This window comes from Oncorhynchus masou, chromosome 28, assembly GCF_036934945.1.
Source record: "Oncorhynchus masou masou isolate Uvic2021 chromosome 28, UVic_Omas_1.1, whole genome shotgun sequence".
NCBI lineage: Eukaryota > Metazoa > Chordata > Actinopteri > Salmoniformes > Salmonidae > Oncorhynchus > Oncorhynchus masou.
Genome location: NC_088239.1, coordinates 86,380,036 through 86,397,224, shown reverse-complemented (window position 1 = coordinate 86,397,224; position 17,189 = coordinate 86,380,036). Strand labels below are relative to the sequence as shown.

The following is a 17,189-nucleotide window of genomic DNA, read 5'->3' as shown; positions in this document are numbered from 1 at the left end:
AAGGAGAGAGTCAATGTTTACCTGTAGTTCTGTACAGTACTGTAAAGTCAATGTTTACCTGTAGTTCTGTACAGTACTGTAAAGTCAATGTTTACCTGTAGTTCTGTACAGTACTGTAAAGTAAATGTTTACCTGTAGTTCTGTACAGTACTGTAAAGTCAATGTTTACCTGTAGTTCTGTACAGTACTGTAAAGTCAATGTTTACCTGTAGTTCTGTACAGTACTGTAAAGTCAATGTTTACCTGTAGTTCTGTACAGTACTGTAAATTCAATGTTTACCTGTAGTTCTGTACAGTACTGTAAAGTCAATGTTTACCTGTAGTTCTGTACAGTACTGTAAAGTCAATGTTTACCTGTAGTTCTGTACAGTACTGTAAATTCAATGTTTACCTGTAGTTCTGTACATTACTGTAAAGTCAATGTTTACCTGTAGTTCTGTACAGTACTGTAAAGTCAATGTTTACCTGTAGTTCTGTACAGTACTGTAAAGTCAATGTTTACCTGTAGTTCTGTACAGTACTGTAAAGTCAATGTTTACCTGTAGTTCTGTACAGTACTGTAAAGTCAATGTTTACCTGTAGTTCTGTACAGTACTGTAAAGTCAATGTTTACCTGTAGTTCTGTACAGTACTGTAAAGTCAATGTTTACCTGTAGTTCTGTACAGTACTGTAAATTCAATGTTTACCTGTAGTTCTGTACATTACTGTAAAGTCAATGTTTACCTGTAGTTCTGTACAGTACTGTAAAGTCAATGTTTACCTGTAGTTCTGTACAGTACTGTAAAGTCAATGTTTACCTGTAGTTCTGTACAGTACTGTAAAGTCAATGTTTACCTGTAGTTCTGTACAGTACTGTAAAGTCAATGTTTACCTGTAGTTCTGTACAGTACTGTAAAGTCAATGTTTACCTGTAGTTCTGTACAGTACTGTAAAGTAAATGTTTACCTGTAGTTCTGTACAGTACTGTAAAGTCAATGTTTACCTGTAGTTCTGTACTGTACTGTAAAGTCAATGTTTACCTGTAGTTCTGTACAGTACTGTAAAGTGAAATGAACCATTGAAACACCTACATCCTTTTCTTTCTGGAGAGAGTCCACCTTCTCCTTGAGTCTCTTGTATTCAAACTCCATCTTGTCTGTCTTTTTAGACTCCTCAGACAGCTTGTTCTGCAGCTCTACCACCTGGGGACAACAAGGACAGCATGTTAACCTGTCTCTCTGTGTGTTTGTAGTGGTGTTCAGTCTATCCATACCTGTCTCTCTGTGTGTTTGTAGTGGTGTTCAGTCTATCCATACCTGTCTCTCTGTGTGTTTGTAGTGGTGTTCAGTCTATCCATACCTGTCTCTCTGTGTGTTTGTAGTGGTGTTAAGTCTCTATCCATACCTGTCTCTCTGTGTGTTTGTAGTGGTGTTCAGTCTCTATGCATACCTGTCTCTCTGTGTTTGTAGTGGGGTTCAGTCTCTATCCATACCTGTCTCTCTGTGTGTTTGTAGTGGGGTTCAGTCTCTATCCATACCTGTCTCTCTGTGTGTTTGTAGTGGTGTTCAGTCTCTATCCATACCTGTCTCTCTGTGTGTTTGTAGTGGTGTTCAGTCTCTACCCATACCTGTCTCTCTGTGTGTTTGTAGTGGTGTTCAGTCTATGCATACCTGTCTCTCTGTGTGTTTGTAGTGGTGTTCAGTCTCTATCCATACCTGTCTCTCTGTGTGTTTGTAGTGGTGTTCAGTCTCTATCCATACCTGTCTCTCTGTGTGTGTAGTGGTGTTCAGTCTCTATCCATACCTGTCTCTGTGTGTGTGTGTAGTGGTGTTCAGTCTCTATCCATACCTGTCTCTCTGTGTGTGTAGTAGTGTTCAGTCTCTATCCATACCTGTCTCTCTCTGTGTGTGTAGTGGTGTTCAGTCTCTATCCATACCTGTCTCTGTGTGTGTGTGTAGTGGTGTTCAGTCTATACATACCTGTCTCTTGTAGGACTCCAGCTGTCCTCTCGTGGTGTTGGCCTTGCGTACTTCTTCCTCCAGACTGACAGTGTTCTGCATGTACAGAGTGTTCTTCTCCTCTAACAGCTTGACCTGCCTCCTCAGATCTCCCAGGTCCTCCAGCTTCTTCTTATACGACTCCACCATGACCTCCAGCTTGGACACCTTGTCTGACGAGTGTCTGTGGGGCACAAACACCAGCTAACTATGTCGATGGCAGGCCACTAGTGAACCACGACATGCTTGCTAGCTGGGTCAACTCATTCTTGAGCGTGACCTTGCTTGGGGTCAATTCCAAATTAGAACTGAAATTCCAATTGGATTGACCCCAACCATGAAAAACAGAGGAACAGTTGTGGTGTAGGGGTTAGGGTGTAGGGAGGTTAGGGTGTAGGGGTTAGGGTGTAGGGGTTAGGGTGTAGGGGTTAGGGTGTAGGGAGGTTAGGGTGTAGGAGTTAGGGTGTAGGGAGGTTAGGGTGTAGGGGAGGTTAGGGTGTAGGGAGGTTAGGGTGTAGGGAGGTTAGGGTGTAGGGAGGTTAGGGGTTAGGGTGTGTAGGGGTTAGGGTGTAGGGAGGTTAGGGTGTAGGGGTTAGAGGTTAGGGTGTAGGGGTTAGGGTGTAGGGGTTAGGGTGTAGGGAGGTTAGGGTGTAGGGGTTAGGGTGTAGGCGTTAGGGTGTAGGGGTTAGGGTGTAGAGGGGTTAGGGTGTAGAGGGGTTAGGGTGTAGAGGGGTTAGAGGTTAGGGTGTAGGGAGGTTAGGGTGTAGGGGTTAGGGTGTGTAAGGGTTAGGGTGTAGGGAGGTTAGGGTGTAGGGAGGTTAGGGTGTAGGGGTTAGGGTGTGTAGGGTGTAGGGAGGTTAGGGTGTAAAGGGGTTAGGGTGTAGGGTTTAGGGTGTAGGGAGGTTAGGGTGTAGGGGTTAGTGTGTAGGGTTTAGGGTGTGTAGGGGTTAGGGTGTAGGGGTTAGGGTGTAGAGGGGTTAGAGGTTAGGGTGTAGAGGGGTTAGGGTGTATGGGTTAGAGGTTAGGGTGCAGGGAGGTTAGGGTGTAGGGGTTAGGGTGTGTAGGGGTTAGGGTGTAGGGGGTTAGGGTGTAGGGAGGTTAGGGTGTAGGGGTTAGAGGTTAGGGTGTAGGGGTTAGAGGTTAGGGTGTAGGGAGGTTAGGGTGTAGGGGTTAGGGGTTAGGGTGTAGGGGTTAGGGTGTAGAGGGGTTAGGGTGTAGAGGGGTTAGAGGTTAGGGTGTAGGGAGGTTAGGGTGTAGGGGTTAGGGTGTGTAAGGGTTAGGGTGTAGGGAGGTTAGGGTGTAGGAAGGTTAGGGTGTAGGGGTTAGGGTGTGTAGGGTGTAGGGAGGTTAGGGTGTAGGGGTTAGGGTGCAGAGGGGTTAGGGTGCAGAGGGGTTAGGGTGCAGAGGGGTTAGGGTGTAGGGGTTAGGGTGTGTAGGGGTTAGGGTGTAGGGGTTAGGGTGTAGAGGGGTTAGAGGTTAGGGTGTAGGGGTTAGGGTGTAGGGGTTAGAGGTTAGGGTGTAGGGTGTAGGGAGGTTAGGGTGTAGGGGTTAGGGTGTGTAGGGGTTAGGGTGTAGGGGTTAGGGTGTAGAGGGTTTAGAGGTTAGGGTGTAGGGGTTAGGGTGTATGGGTTAGAGGTTAGGGTGTAGAGGTTAGGGTGTAGGGAGGTTAGGGTGTAGGGGTTAGGGTGTAGGGGTTAGGGTGTAGGGAGGTTAGGGTGTAGGGAGGTTAGGGTGTAGGGAGGTTAGGGTGTAGAGGTTAGGGTGTAGAGGGGTTAGAGGTTAGGGTGTAGAGGGGTTAGAGGTTAGGGTGTAGGGGTTAGGGTGTAGAGGTTAGGGTGTAGAGGTTAGGGTGTAGAGGTTAGGGTGTAGAGGTTATGGTTAGAGGTTAGGGTGTAGGGAGGTTAGCGGTTAGGGGTCAGGGTGTAGGAGGGTTAGGGTGTAGGGGTTAGGGTGTAGAGGTTAGGGTGTAGGGGTCAGGGTGAAGGAGATTAGAAAGTAGGGGGTAGGGTGGAGGGGTTAGGGTGAAGGGGTTAGGGTGTAGGGGTTAGGGTGAAGGGGGTTACGGTGTAGGGAGGTTAGGGTGTAGAGAGGTTAGGGTGTAGGGTGGTTAGGGTGTAGGGGTTAGGGTGTAGGGGTTAGGGTCTAGCGTGTAGGTGTTAGGGTGTAGTTCATACCTGAGTACATCCATCTCGTCCTTCAGTGTCTGGGCCTCGTCAGCCAGGGAGGTGAGCTCTTCATTCTGTCCTCTCAGCTCTGTCAGCTCCTTCTCCAACTCCTCACAGCGGATACGATAGTCATCCTTCGCTGCCTCCAGCCTGCAGACACCCCAGAGAGAGAGCAATGTACACCTCAGTCCAAACTGAAACCACAACTGATGACAGATACACAAACTCAGGTCACTCAGTGCCTCAAAAACTTCAACTTGAGATTTCGAGCTGGCGAAGTTTACATTTTGAGGCTGTTTGAGGACGTTGTGCTCAGTTGGTCCGGGGGGGGGGGGTACCAGGAGCCACAGAAAATGCCCTCAGACGGACAATGGCCTGTTATGGACGAGTGCCCAAACCCATAGTCCAGTGTTTCCCAAATTCGGTCCTGGGATGCAGGGGTGCAAGTTTACACTACACAGCTGATTGAAATGATCATCAATCTTTGATCATTTGAATCAGCTGTGTAATGCTAAGGTAAAAATCAAAACGTGCACCCCCCGTTTGGGAAACGTTGCCATAGTCACCCAGTGACTCTCTCAGTGATGGCCCAGGGTCCTGTGGTGGATTAGACACCGTGGTGATGGCCCAGGGTCCAGTGGTGGATTAGACACCGTGGTGATGGCCCAGGGTCCTGTGGTGGATTAGACACCGTGGTGATGGCCCAGGGTCCTGTGGTGGATTAGACACCGTGGTGATGGCCCAGGGTCCAGTGGTGGATTAGACACCGTGGTGATGGCCCAGGGTCCAGTGGTGAACCAGACACCGTGGTGATGGCCCAGGGTCCTGTGGTGGATTAGACACCGTGGTGATGGCCCAGGGTCCTGTGGTGGATTAGACACCGTGGTGATGGCCCAGGGTCCAGTGGTGGATTAGACACCGTGGTGATGGCCCAGGGTCCAGTGGTGGATTAGACACCGTGGTGATGGCCCAGGGTCCAGTGGTGGATTAGACACCGTGGTGATGGCCCAGGGTCCAGTGGTGGATTAGACACCGTGGTGATGGCCCAGGGTCCTGTGGTGGATTAGACACCGTGGTGATGGCCCAGGGTCCTGTGGTGATGGCCCAGGGTCCTGTGGTGGATTAGACACCGTGGTGATGGCCCAGGGTCCAGTGGTGGATTAGACACCGTGGTGATGGCCCAGGGTCCAGTGGTGGATTAGACACCGTGGTGATGGCCCAGGGTCCTGTGGTGGATTAGACACCGTGGTGATGGCCCAGGGTCCAGTGGTGGATTAGACACCGTGGTGATGGCCCAGGGTCCAGTGGTGGATTAGACACCGTGGTGATGGCCCAGGGTCCAGTGGTGGATTAGACACCGTGGTGATGGCCCAGGGTCCTGTGGTGGATTAGACACCGTGGTGTTGGCCCAGGGTCCTGTGGTGGATTAGACACCGTGGTGATGGCCCAGGGTCCTGTGGTGGATTAGACACCGTGGTGATGGCCCAGGGTCCAGTGGTGGATTAGACACCGTGGTGATGGCCCAGGGTCCAGTGGTGGATTAGACACCGTGGTGATGGCCCAGGGTCCTGTGGTGGATTAGACACCGTGGTGATGGCCCAGGGTCCAGTGGTGGATTAGACACCGTGGTGATGGCCCAGGGTCCTGTGGTGGATTAGACACCGTGGTGATGGCCCAGGGTCCAGTGGTGAACCAGACACCGTGGTGATGGCCCAGGGTCCAGTGGTGGATTAGACACCGTGGTGATGGCCCAGGGTCCAGTGGTGGATTAGACACCGTGGTGATGGCCCAGGGTCCTGTGGTGGATTAGACACCATGGTGATGGCCCAGAGTCCTGTGGTGGATTAGACTCCGTGGTGATGGCCCAGGGTCCTGTGGTGGATTAGACACCGTGGTGATGGCCCAGGGTCCTGTGGTGGATTAGACTCCGTGGTGATGGCCCAGGGTCCTGTGGTGAACCAGACACCGTGGTGATGGCCCAGGGTCCTGTGGTGGATTAGACACCGTGGTGATGGCCCAGGGTCCTGTGGTGGATTAGACACCGTGGTGATGGCCCAGGGTCCTGTGGTGGATTAGACACCGTGGTGATGGCCCAGGGTCCAGTGGTGAACCAGACACCATTGAAGACCCAGTCAGAGTGAGTGAGTCCCTGAGGTTCCGTGGGTGAGGGTGACCCAGACACCGTGGGTGAGATGAACCCAGGCAGTGTGATTTTTTACCAGCAGGGGCAGCGAGGTGGCTGAGGCCACCGCCGGGGGTTGGGGCCAAGGCCAGGGTGACAGGGAGGGGCAGGTAGTCCCAGTCCCAACTCAACAGAGACATCTCTGAGGGCTTGCTGTGAGTGCCAAATGGTTAGTGGCTGGTCTAGGATCAGTTGTCTTTTAGATCATGATGAATAACATAATGTGGACAAGGGAGAACTGATCCTAGACCAGTACTCCTACTCCGAGAAGCTTTATTAATATCTATTATCTACAGCTTATTAATACAGGCCCAGGTCTTATTAATACGGGCCCAGGTCTTATTAATACGGGCCCAAGTCTTATTAATACAGGCCCAGGTCTTAGTAATACGGGCCCAGGTCTTATTAATACGGGCCCAGGTCTTATTAATACGGGCCCAGGTCTTATTAATACGGGCCCAAGTCTTATTAATACAGGCCCAAGTCTTATTAATACAGGCCCAGGTCTTATTAATACGGGCCCAGGTCTTATTAATACAGGCCCAGGTCTTATTAATACAGGCCCAGGTCCTATTAATCCAGGCCCATGTCCTATTAATCCAGGCCCGGGTCCTATTAATCCAGGCCCGGGTCCTATTAATACAGGCCCATGTCCTATTAATACAGGCCCGGGTCCTATTAATCCAGGCCCGGGTCCTATTAATACAGGCTCGGGTCCTATTAATCCAGGCCCGGGTCCTATTAATACAGGCCCGGGTCCTATTAATACAGGCCCGGGTCCTATTAATACAGGCTCGGGTCCTATTAATCCAGGCCCGGGTCCTATTAATACAGGCCCGGGTCCTATTAATACAGGCCCGGGTCCTATTAATACAGGCCCGGGTCCTATTAATACAGGCCCGGGTCCTATTAATACAGGCCCATGTCCTATTAATACAGGCCCATGTCCTATTAATCCAGGCCCGGGTCCTATTAATACAGGTCCGGGTCCTATTAATACAGGCCCGGGTTAAAAATTATTAATACAGGCCCATGTCCTATTAATCCAGGCCCATGTCCTATTAATACAGGCTCGGGTCCTATTAATACAGGCCCGGGTCCTATTAATACAGGCCCGGGTCCTATTAATCCAGGCCCGGGTCCTATTAATACAGGCCCGGGTCCTATTAATACAGGCCCGGGTACCATTAATACAGGCCCGGGTACCATTAATACAGGCCCGGGTCCTATTAATACAGGCCCGGGTCCTATTAATACAGGCTCGGGTCTGGACTGGAGAATACTGTCTCAGTTGATCCAATACACTAACATCTTTTGAATGAACACATTCCTCACTTAGATGATATCTTTGGATATCTGTACGAACCCTAGCATAAATGATGAATCAGCGATATACAAACTGGCTTAATTATTTATTGACTAACTAACTAAATAATCACACAGAATTACATAAACACACAAACAGAATAGCTTACACATTGATGACGACATAATGCAATGGAAAGTCCCGAGTGGACGAAATGGCAGACACACTGGTGACACAAAATGACAGACACACTGGTGACACAAAATGGCAGACACAAAATGGCAGACACACTGGTGACACAAAATGGCAGACACAAAATGGCAGACACACTGGTGACACAAAATGGCAGACACACTGGTGACACAAAATGGCAGATTCAAAAGGCTGAGGGAGAAATCAATAGCTCTTTAACCAATCAATCGCTCAGTGAGTTAGAGCCTGTTTAATAACAGAACTACTGCAGCTTAACATTAGATCTCAGTCAATCTTCTGTTTCTACCTGTGAGACCAGGAACATACCGTGCACTCGGAAAGTATTCAGACCCCTTTAATTTCTTGCATATTTTGTTACGTTACAGCATTACTTGAAAATTGATTCAATAATTTTTCTCTCATCAATCTACACACAATATCCCGTAATGACAAAGTGAAAACAGTTTTTAATTTTTGCAAATAAAAATAATGAAAACAATAAAAAGAAAGATCTTATTTACATAACAAATCCGAGCAAAAACCAAGCAATGAGTTGGAAGGAAATGTCTGCAGGGCTCCGTGACAGGATGGAGTCGAGGCACAGATCTGGGGAAGGGTACCTAAACACTTCTGCAGCATTGAAGGTCCCCAAGAACACAGTGTCCTCCATCATTCGTAAATGGAAGAAGGTTGGAACCACCAAGACTCTTCCTATAGCTGGCAACCTGGCCAAACTGAGCAATCGGGGGATAAGGGCCTTGGTCTGGGAGCACCAGAGTTCCTTTGTGGAGATGGGAGAACCTTCCAGGAGGACAACCATCTCTGTAGCACTCCACCAATCAGGCCTTTATGGTTGAGTGGCCAGATGGAAGCCACTCCTCAGTAAAAGGCTCATGATAGCCCGCTTGGAGTTAGCCCGCTAGTCCTGTGTGGCTCAGTCGGTAGAGCATGGCGCTTGCAACGCCAAGCGTCGTGGGTTCGATTCCCGCTGGGGCCACCCATATGTAAAAAGTAGTGGCCCCAGCCGACTTGTAAGTCGCTTTGGACAAAAGCGTCTGCTAAATGGGATATATTATATTATTATTATATTATTGGAGTTTGCCAAAAGGCACCCAAAGGACTCTCAGACCATGAGAAACAAGATTCTCTGGTCTGATGAAATCAAGATTGAACGATTTGGCCTGAATGCCAAGCGTCACGTCTGGAGGAAACCTGGCACCATCCCTACGGTGAAGCATGGTGGTGGCAGCATTAAACTGTGGGGATGTTTTTCAGCAGCAGGGACTGGGAGACTAGACAGGATTGAGGGAAAGATGAACAGAGCAAAGTACAGAGAGATCCTTGATGAAAACCTGCTCCAGAGCGCTCAGCACCTGGGGTGAAAGTTCACCTTCCAACAGGACAACGCCCCTAAGCACACAGCCAAGACAACACAGGAGAGGCTTCGGTACAAGTCTCTGAATGTCATTGAGAGCCTGGACTTGAACCCAATCTAATATTTCTGGAGAGAAATAGCTGTTCAGCGATGCTCCCCATCCAACCTGACAGAGCTTGAGAGGATCTGCAGAGAAGAATGGGAGGAACTCCCCAGATACAGGTGTGCCAAGCTTGTAGCGTCAAACCCAAGAAGACTCAAGACTGTAAGGTGCTTCAACAAAGTACTGAGTAAAGGGTCTGAATACTGAATGTTTTATATTTAACATTTTCAACAACTGTTTTTGCGTCGTTATTATGAGGTATTTGTGTAGATGTATGAGGATATTTAATAAAATTACATTTTAGTAACGTAACAAAATGTGTAAAAAGTGAAGGGGTCTGAATACTTTCAAATGCACCGTACCCATCTGAAACACAACGCATCTGAAACACAACGCATCTGAAACACAACGCATCTGAAACACAACCCATCTGAAACACAACCCATCTGAAACACAACCCATCTGAAACACAACCCATCTGAAACACAACCCATCTGGATCACAACCCATCTGGATCACAACGCATCTGAAACACAACGCATCTGAAACACAACGCATCTGAAACACAACCCATCTGAAACACAACCCATCTGAAACACAACCCATCTGAAACACAACCCATCTGGATCACAACGCATCTGAAACACAACCCATCTGAAACACAACGCATCTGAAACACAACCCATCTGAAACACAACTCATCTGAAACACAACCCATCTGAAACACAACCCATCTGAAACACAACGCATCTGAAACACAACCCATCTGAAACACAACCCATCTGAAACACAACCCATCTGAAACACAACCCATCTGAAACACAACGCATCTGAAACACAACGCATCTGAAACACAACCCATCTGAAACACAACCCATCTGAAACACAACCCATCTGAAACACAACCCATCTGAAACACAACGCATCTGAAACACAACCCATCTGAAACACAACCCATCTGAAACACAACCCATCTGAAACACAACCCATCTGAAACACAACCCATCTGAAACACAACCCATCTGAAACACAACCCATCTGAAACACAACCCATCTGAAACACAACGCATCTGAAACACAACCCATCTGAAACACAACCCATCTGAAACACAACCCATCTGGATCACAACCCATCTGAAACACAACGCATCTGAAACACAACCCATCTGAAACACAACCCATCTGAAACACAACCCATCTGAAACACAACCCATCTGAAACACAACGCATCTGAAACACAACCCATCTGAAACACAACCCATCTGAAACACAACGCATCTGAAACACAAAATGATCCTGTAGGACTGTAATTGTAGGTGGAACGAGCAAAGCATATCTGTGACAGAAACTGAATGAAACTGCCTTGTAAAAGAGAAACTCATTCATACTGTTCTTAAGATGGGGCTGAGAACCAGGTAGGTCACTACCTCCCTTCTTCACTTCCTGGACCTCCCTCCCCACCCCCATCTCCCTCCCTGCCAAGACCTCCTCCACTCCCAGCCTGGACCTAAGGGTGTTACCTGAAGGTCTCCTCCTGGAGCTGTTCTAGCTGTGTCTGCAGCTGCAGGTGTCTACGTCCTACAGGGCTGTTCAGGTCTTCTATGGAGTCAGACTGGTTGAGACGCTCCATGAGGATCTGGTTCTCAGCCAGGAGACTACCCCTCTCCTCCTGTAGCGCTGCCACCTGGTGGGGAAGATGTGTCATTACACATACCGACCATCTGCGTTTTACTGAATGTCTTTACAAGAAAATTAGACTTTTCTCTTTCGTAAACATGAAAAGTACAGTAATTAAAAATCTGAATTGTTCTTCAACGGCAAAAGTTGTTTTTTGTGTGTTTTTTTCATGACCACATTTTATGATCACAAACAATTGATTTCAAATCAGGAAAAAAGCAAGCACACAAAAACAACAAAAACAAACCCACGAACTCTCAGTACAGAGCAAACTGGGCAACATGCTTTTATGTGGCCTTCTCAACAATGTGATGGCAGGATCAAACTCACTCCACACAGAAGCCAAGCAGCAGTGGTGTGTTTGAGAAACAGCCAACTACTGTGTATGACTTCATCAAAACAGGCAGCTTAAGTGAAATGTACCTTAACAGCTGATAAAGCGACCTAACCCTATAACACAGAGACCTACTGCACTGTGAAACACCTAACCCTATAACACAGAGACCTACTGCACTGTGAAACACCTAACCCTAGAATACAGAGACCTACTGCACTGTGAAACACCTAACCCCATAACACAGAGACCTACTGCACTGTGAAACACCTAACCCTAGAATACAGAGACCTACTGCACTGTGAAACACCTAACCCTATAACACAGAGACCTACTGCACTGTGAAACACCTAACCCTAGAATACAGAGACATACTGCACTGTGAAACACCTAACCCTAGAATACAGAGACCTACTGCACTGTGAAACACCTAACCCTAGAATACAGAGACCTTCTGCACTGTGAAACACCTAACCCTATAACACAGAGACTTACTGAACTGTGAAACACCTAACCCTATAACACAGAGACCTACTGCACTGTGAAACACCTAACCCTAGAATACAGAGACCTATTGCACTGTGAAACACCTAACCCTATAACACAGAGACCTACTGCACTGTGAAACACCTAACCCTAGAATACAGAGACCTACTGCACTGTGAAACACCTAACCCTAGAATAGACGTATTGCACTGTGAAACACCTAACCCTATAACACAGAGACCTACTGTACTGTGAAACACCTAACCCTAGAATACAGAGACCTACTGTACTGTGAAACACCTAACCCCATAACACAGAGACCTACTGCACTGTGAAACACCTAACCCTAGAATACAGAGACCTACTGCACTGTGAAACACCTAACCCTAGAATACAGAGACCTACTGCACTGTGAAACACCTAACCCTATAGCACAGAGACCTACTGTACTGTGAAACACCTAACCCTAGAATACAGAGACCTACTGCACTGTGAAACACCTAACCCTATAACACAGACCTACTGCACTATGAAACACCTAACCCTAAAACACACAGACCTACTGCAACGTGAAAAAACTAACCCTATAACACAGAGACCTACTGCACTGTGAAACACCTAACCCTATAACACAGACCTACTGCACTGTGAAACACCTAGCCCTATAACAGAGACCTACTGCACTGTGAAACACTTAACCATAAAACACAGAGATCTACTGCACTGTGTAACACCTAACCCTAAAACACAGAGATCCACTGTACTGTGAAACACCTAACCCTATAACACAGAGATATATTGCACTGTGAAACACCTAACCCTAAAACAGAGACCTACTACACTGTGAAACACCTAACCCTATAACACAGAGACCTACTGCACTGTGAAACACCTAACCCTATAACACAGAGACCTACTGCACTGTGAAACACCTAACCCTAGAATACAGAGACCTACTGCACTGTGAAACACCTAACCCTAGAATACAGAGACCTATTGCACTGTGAAACACCTAACCCTAAAACACAGAGATCTATTGCACTGTGAAACACCTAACCCTAGAATACAGAGATCTACTGCACTGTGAAACACCTAACCCTAAAACACAGACCTATTGTACTGTGAAACACCTAACCCTATAACACAGACCTACTGCACTGTGAAACACCTAACACTATAACAGAGACCTTCTGCACTGTGAAACACCTAACCCTAGAATACAGAGACCTACTGCACTGTGAAACAGCTAACCCTAGAATACAGAGCTCTATTGCACTGTGAAACACCTAACCCTAGAATACAGAGACCTACTGCACTGTGAAACACCTAACCCTAGAATACAGAGCTCTATTGCACTGTGAAACACCTAACCCTAGAATACAGAGACCTACTGCACTGTGAAACAGCTAACCCTAGAATACAGAGCTCTATTGCACTGTGAAACACCTAACCCTAGAATACAGAGACCTACTGCACTGTGAAACACCTAACCCTAGAATACAGAGATCTACTGCACTGTGAAACACCTAACCCTAAAACATGGAGACCTACTGCACTGTGAAACACCAGTTCAACAACAAACATGTGATTCCTTCTGGCTCCAGAGAGACATCTTAAAGTGAAAGTTCTTAAGGAACTCTCTTCTCCAGCCACAATACCTTACTGCTCTGTCATAGACTTACTGCTCTGTCATAGACTTACTGCTCTGTCATAGACTTACTGCTCTGTCATAGACTTACTGCTCTGTCATAGACTTACTGCTCTGTCATAGACTTACTGCTCTGTCATAGACTTACTGCTCTGTCATAGACTTACTACTCTGTCATAGACGTACTACTCTGTCATAGACGTACTACTCTGTCATAGACGTACTACTCTGTCATAGAAGTAAATGCTAACTAATGCATGGATCTCCACCTAGGTGGATGTGGAACTGCATAGAGGACCAATGAGTCCACTGGCAGTTGGCAGCCAAGTAGGTTAACTCCACGTTGGCCATCTGTTGAGGAGGACCCCCGTCGGCCATCTGTTGAGGAGGTCCCCCGTTGGCCATCTGTTGAGGAGGACCCCCGTTGGCAATCTGTTGAGGAGGTTCCCCCCGTTGGCCATCTGTTGAGGAGGACCCCCCCGTTGGCAATCTGTTGAGGAGGTCCCCCCGTTGGCCATCTGTTGAGGAGGACCCCCGTTGGCCATCTGTTGAGGAGGTTCCCCCCGTTGGCCATCTGTTGAGGAGGTTCCCCCCGTTGGCCATCTGTTGAGGAGGTTCCCCCGTTGGCCATCTGTTGAGGAGGACCCCCGTTGGCCATCTGTTGAGGAGGACCCCCGTTGGCCATCTGTTGAGGAGGACCCCCGTTGGCCATCTGTTGAGGAGGACCCCCGTTGGCCATCTGTTGAGGAGGACCCCGTTGGCCATCTGTTGAGGAGGACCCCCGTTGGCCATCTGTTGAGGAGGTTCCCCCGTTGGCCATCTGTTGAGGAGGTCCCCCGTTGGCCATCTGTTGAGGAGGACCCCCGTTGGCCATCTGTTGAGGAGGTTCCCCCGTTGGCCATCTGCATGTTTCTCTACTGCTCTATTCTCTAGGCTAGAGGTTAAGAGCGTTGGCCCAGTAATGGGAAGGTCGCTGGTTTGAATTCCTGAGCAGGTGAAATATGTTAACGTCCCCTTTAGCAAGGCACTTAACCCTAATTGCTCCTGTAAGTCGCTCTGGATAAGAATGTCGACTAAATGAGCAAAATGTTAATGTGAAATGGTGAGACAGAACACTGCTGCCAAGACCAAAAACCAAGCACCCAAGCACTTCCTACCACTGGGACGTCTTGGTAACACACTCGGAATTAAACATGGGGAGGGGGAGGAGAATAAGTCTGGACGGGCAGGGTGGGTGGTTCTTGGTGAGACACAGAACTGAGGTGGGCATGACAGGACAGCTGACTAATACGCCACACAAGCTGTGTCCCAAATGGCACACTTCTCCCTAAATAGTGCACAACTTTTGACCAGGGTCCCATAAGGCATCCCATAGAGCTCTGATCAATAGTAGTGTACTACATAGTAAACAGGGTGCCATTAAGGGTGCCATTAGGGAGGCAGACACAGTCAAAGGAGCCTGGATTTCAAACAGGAGATGCTGTTATAGAAGCAGAGAGCACACTTCAAATCCAGGGCTTTCAATTCACACGCCAAATGACAAGGACTGAGAGAAATTAGGAATAAAAAGGTTATTTACCCTCTCCTCTAGTTCAATATACTCTAACCTCAGTCTATCTCGCTGCTCCTGTACATGGAAAGCCTTCAAAGCAAGGCACAGAGTAATAGAGGTTCAGTTCAGACAGGTCAGGAGAAGAGAACGGGACAGGAGACCGGGACAGGACAGGAGAATAGAACAGGCCAGGAGAACAGAACGGGACAGGAGAACAGAACGGGACAGGAGAACAGAACGGGACAGGAGAACAGAACGGGACAGGAGAACAGAACGGGACAGGAGAACAGAACGGGACAGAGGAAAAGAACAGGAGAATAGAACGGGACAGGAGAATAGAACAGGACAGGAGAACGGGACAGGAGAATTGAACGGGACAGGAGAATAGAACGGGACAGGAAAACGGGACAGGAGAATAGAACGGGACAGGAGAACAGAACGGGACAGGAGAACAGAACGGGACAGAGGAAAAGAACAGGAGAATAGAACGGGACAGGAGAACGGGACAGGAGAATAGAACGGGAGAATTGAACGGGACAGGAGAATAGAACGGGACAGGAGAATAGAACGGGACAGGAAAACGGGACAGGAGAATAGAACGGGACAGGACAATAGAACGGGACAGGACAGGAGTACAGAACGGGACAGGACAGGAGAACGGGACAGGACAGGAGTACAGAATGGGACAGAAGAACAGAACGGGACAGGAGAACAGAACGGGACAGGAGTATAGAACGGGACAGGAGAACAGAAGGGGACAGGAAAACAGAACGGGACAGGACAGGAGAACGGGACAGGACAGGAGAATAGAACGGGACAGGAGAACGGGACGGGACAGGAGAATAGAACGGGACAGGAGAACAGAACGGGACGGAGAGGAAAACAGAACGGGACGGGATAGGAGAATAGAACGGGACGGACAGAAGAATAGAACGGGACAGGAGAACAGAACGGGACGGACAGGAGAACAGAATGGGACGGACAGGAGAACAGAACAGAACGGGACAGGAGAATAGAACAGGACAGGACAGGAGAATAGAACGGGACAGGAGTATAGAACGGGACAGGACAACAGAACGGGACAGGAGAATAGAACGGGACAGGACAGGAGAATAGAACAGGACAGGAGAATAGAACGGGACAGGAAAATAGAACAGGACAAGACAGGAGAATAGAACAGGAGAATAGAACGGGACAGAGGGATAGAACAGGAAAATAGAACAGGACAGGAGAATAGAACAGGACAGGACAGGAGAATAGAACAGGACAGGAGAATAGAACGGGACAGGACAGGAGAATAGAACAGGACAGGAGAATAGAACGGGACAGGAAAATAGAACAGGACAAGACAGGAGAATAGAACAGGAGAATAGAACGGGACAGAGGGATAGAACAGGAAAATAGAACAGGACAGGAGAATGGAACAGGACAGGTCAGGAGAATAGAACGGGACAGGAGGATAGAACAGGAAAATAGAACAGGACAGGAGAATAGAACAGGACAGGAGAGGAGAATAGAACAGGACAGGTCAGGAGAATAGAACAGGACAGGTCAGGAGAATAGAACAGGTCAGGAGAATAGAACAGGACAGGAGAATAGAACAGGTCAGGAGAATAGAACAGGACAGGAGAATAGAACAGGACAGGACAGGAGAATAGAACAGGACAGGAGAATAGAACAGGACAGGAGAATAGAACAGGAGAATAGAACAGGACAGGAGAATAGAACAGGACAGGAGAATAGAACAGGACAGGAGAATAGAACAGGACAGGTCAGGAGAATAGAACAGGACAGGAGAATAGAACAGGACAGGTCAGGAGAATAGAACAGGACAGGAGAATAGAACAAGACAATGTTATCAAATAGAAGAGAGAACAGACATAGCGAACACAGTAATCTGTTCTAGAATACCAGAATGAAGAAAACCTGGATGACATTTGGTTTTAGTGGTGGGAGCCTAAATGGAATGCCGTCCTACCACGATTAAGGGGACTGTCACCAAGAAGTCTTCATGGGTCCAACAGACTCCAAATTCGGGTCCTAAAAATCAGACTTTTGTCTCAGATCTGGGTTGGGTCTGATATAATTGCCAAGGGTCTCAGGTATGTGTAAAAAAATAAAAAAGGGTTTTTACCGACCAGACCGGTCGTCTGTTCATTTAATTTAATGTGCGTGACGTAGTGAGAACTGCG

General features: G+C 48.1%; 1 protein-coding gene across 3 annotated transcripts in view; it reads right to left on the bottom strand.

Moving 5' to 3' along the window:
• The window catches only part of LOC135518446 (protein Hook homolog 3-like), a 94,991-nt gene that overhangs the window by 59,241 nt on the left and 18,561 nt on the right, over nucleotides 1-17,189 (bottom strand). For all 3 annotated transcript variants that reach the window (XR_010452153.1, XR_010452154.1, XM_064943620.1), the window contains exons 8-11: nucleotides 10,821-10,984; nucleotides 4,152-4,292; nucleotides 1,960-2,161; nucleotides 1,072-1,182 (exon numbers count right to left, since the gene is read on the bottom strand). Coding sequence is in view for 1 of the 3 variants with exons in the window: in XM_064943620.1 (XP_064799692.1) it covers nucleotides 1,072-1,182; nucleotides 1,960-2,161; nucleotides 4,152-4,292; nucleotides 10,821-10,984 (618 nt within the window). In the remaining 2 variants the exon portion in view is untranslated. The remainder of the gene's footprint in view (nucleotides 1-1,071; nucleotides 1,183-1,959; nucleotides 2,162-4,151; nucleotides 4,293-10,820; nucleotides 10,985-17,189) is intronic.